Here is a 1,661-nt window from a genome sequence, read left to right as displayed (position 1 = left end):
GGGTGGGCGTAGGAGAAACACTTTGGGGGTTTGGTGGCATTTCCTTGTTGGGCCTCTCTGGAGAGAACTCAAGCCCACCCCACAGCCCACTGCCAACACCCCGCTCCCTCCAGCCCAAAGGTGGGCATCTCTCCCGCCCCCACCCCCCATCCCCAGAGGTTGGGTCCAAGTGAAACGGCCCACAGGCAGCACTGGGCAGCCTGGGGGGTGTCCATCCCCTCCCCACCCCGTGCCCCCAAAGTCACCAGCTCTCTGGCCTCGCCGGGCCGGCAGAAACAAGAGGCGGCACAAAACACAAGGAAGTCCTCCTGTCCGATGGCAGCGGCAGCAGAGGGTCAAACAGGAGAAGCAGGGAAACCACACGCCCGCTTTGTCTCTTCCCCTCTCTCCTCCAGTTCCTCCTCGTCCAAATCTCTCTCCCCTGTGTGTTTGTTTGTTTTGTCTAAAGCTCACAGAGCAAGAAGGGAGGGCGAGTTCAGGGGGTCGGAAGGCTGGTCACTGCCGCTGGTGCGTTGGGCGCCGGCGAACGCGGAGACCTCCGGGCAGGTGAGGACAAACGAGGAAGTGTACGAAGGGTTAACAACGGGGAAGGGGTCGCCGAGGACTTGAACTTCACTGTGTGTAAAGAGAGAAGCTGTCAGGTTGGGGGGTGCGTCTTGGCTGGTCTGGAAGGGCAAGGGCGGTGGTGGCGGGGGCGGCAGCAGCCAGCTGAAACCATCTTCCTTAGTGGATGCTGACCCCGGCAAATCTCTCACCTCCGCCAGCGGGCCCGGCCCGGGCCCCCCGGGCCCCTCTTCGTAGGGGATCTTGCAGCCCGGTTTGTGGGCCACCAGCACAAACTCCAGACGTTCCTTCTCCTTTTGGAGCTCGGCGATCTCCGACTCCAGCTCCGCCTTTTCTTCCTCTAGCTGATCTGTCTCCTGAGGTCCCCAATGGCCACGGTGGAGCACGGAGGAGAGCAAGGAAGGAGGAAAAGGCCGTGAGCGACTGGAGAAGGTGGGTCATGGCTGAAACCAGTTCTCCTACTCTGACGGCTAAGGCCCATGGCTGGAAGGCGGCTCCCGATTGAAAGACCCCCTGAAGTGGAGGCCTGGTGTGCCAGGGGACTTGGGGGAGGGGTCTTGCCTTCTAGGACCCTCAGTTTCCCCATCTGTCCAGTGGCTGTTTGGGAAAGGGCCAGGTACACACAGGAAGTCTCTGGTTGCAAGAGGCACTCGGAGGGTTGCTGAATGAACCAACCATCCTTACTTGTTTTTCATGCCCCCTATTCTCCTCATTACCCTTTCCCCTCTGCCTCCCAGGGAAGAGACCAGGTAGCTCAGGGAAGTAGACAATTTCCCTAATTTCCTCCTAGGTGAGCAGGTCACCCTACAAGCATAAAGTAGAAAACTCTCAGACTGAGGTAGGGTATGAAAATAGAGGGGCACCTTGGCACAGGCCCCCAGCCCAAGATCGAACTACAGGTGGTGGGGGCAGATGGTGGGGGAATTGACATAGGATTAAAGGATTTCGTTTCTCAGACTCTCCAGAATGTTAAAGCTAGAAGGAACCTGGGAGATTCAATGAGGAGTTGAAGAGATGGAAAACTGAGGCAAAAAGGGTTATCACTTGCCCAAGGCCAAAAAAGGGGTATGACTGAAGCATCCCTCTATTAAAGGTCG

The 1,661-nt window shown here is 58.0% G+C and overlaps 1 protein-coding gene across 1 annotated transcript in view; it reads right to left on the bottom strand.

Moving 5' to 3' along the window:
• Positions 1 to 428: 428 nt before the first annotated feature.
• The window catches only part of FOSB (FBJ murine osteosarcoma viral oncogene homolog B), a 5,041-nt gene continuing 3,808 nt past the window's right edge, over positions 429 to 1,661 (bottom strand). Inside the window, exon 4 of the mRNA XM_010852598.1 lies at positions 429 to 920. Coding sequence (XP_010850900.1) covers positions 450 to 920 — 471 coding nt within the window. The 3' untranslated portion in view covers positions 429 to 449. The remainder of the gene's footprint in view (positions 921 to 1,661) is intronic.

Source organism: Bison bison, unplaced genomic scaffold, assembly GCF_000754665.1.
Source record: "Bison bison bison isolate TAMUID 2011002044 unplaced genomic scaffold, Bison_UMD1.0 scf7180017864313, whole genome shotgun sequence".
In the NCBI taxonomy this organism is placed as follows: Eukaryota; Metazoa; Chordata; class Mammalia; order Artiodactyla; family Bovidae; genus Bison; species Bison bison.
This window is presented reverse-complemented; position numbering and strand designations above follow the sequence as displayed.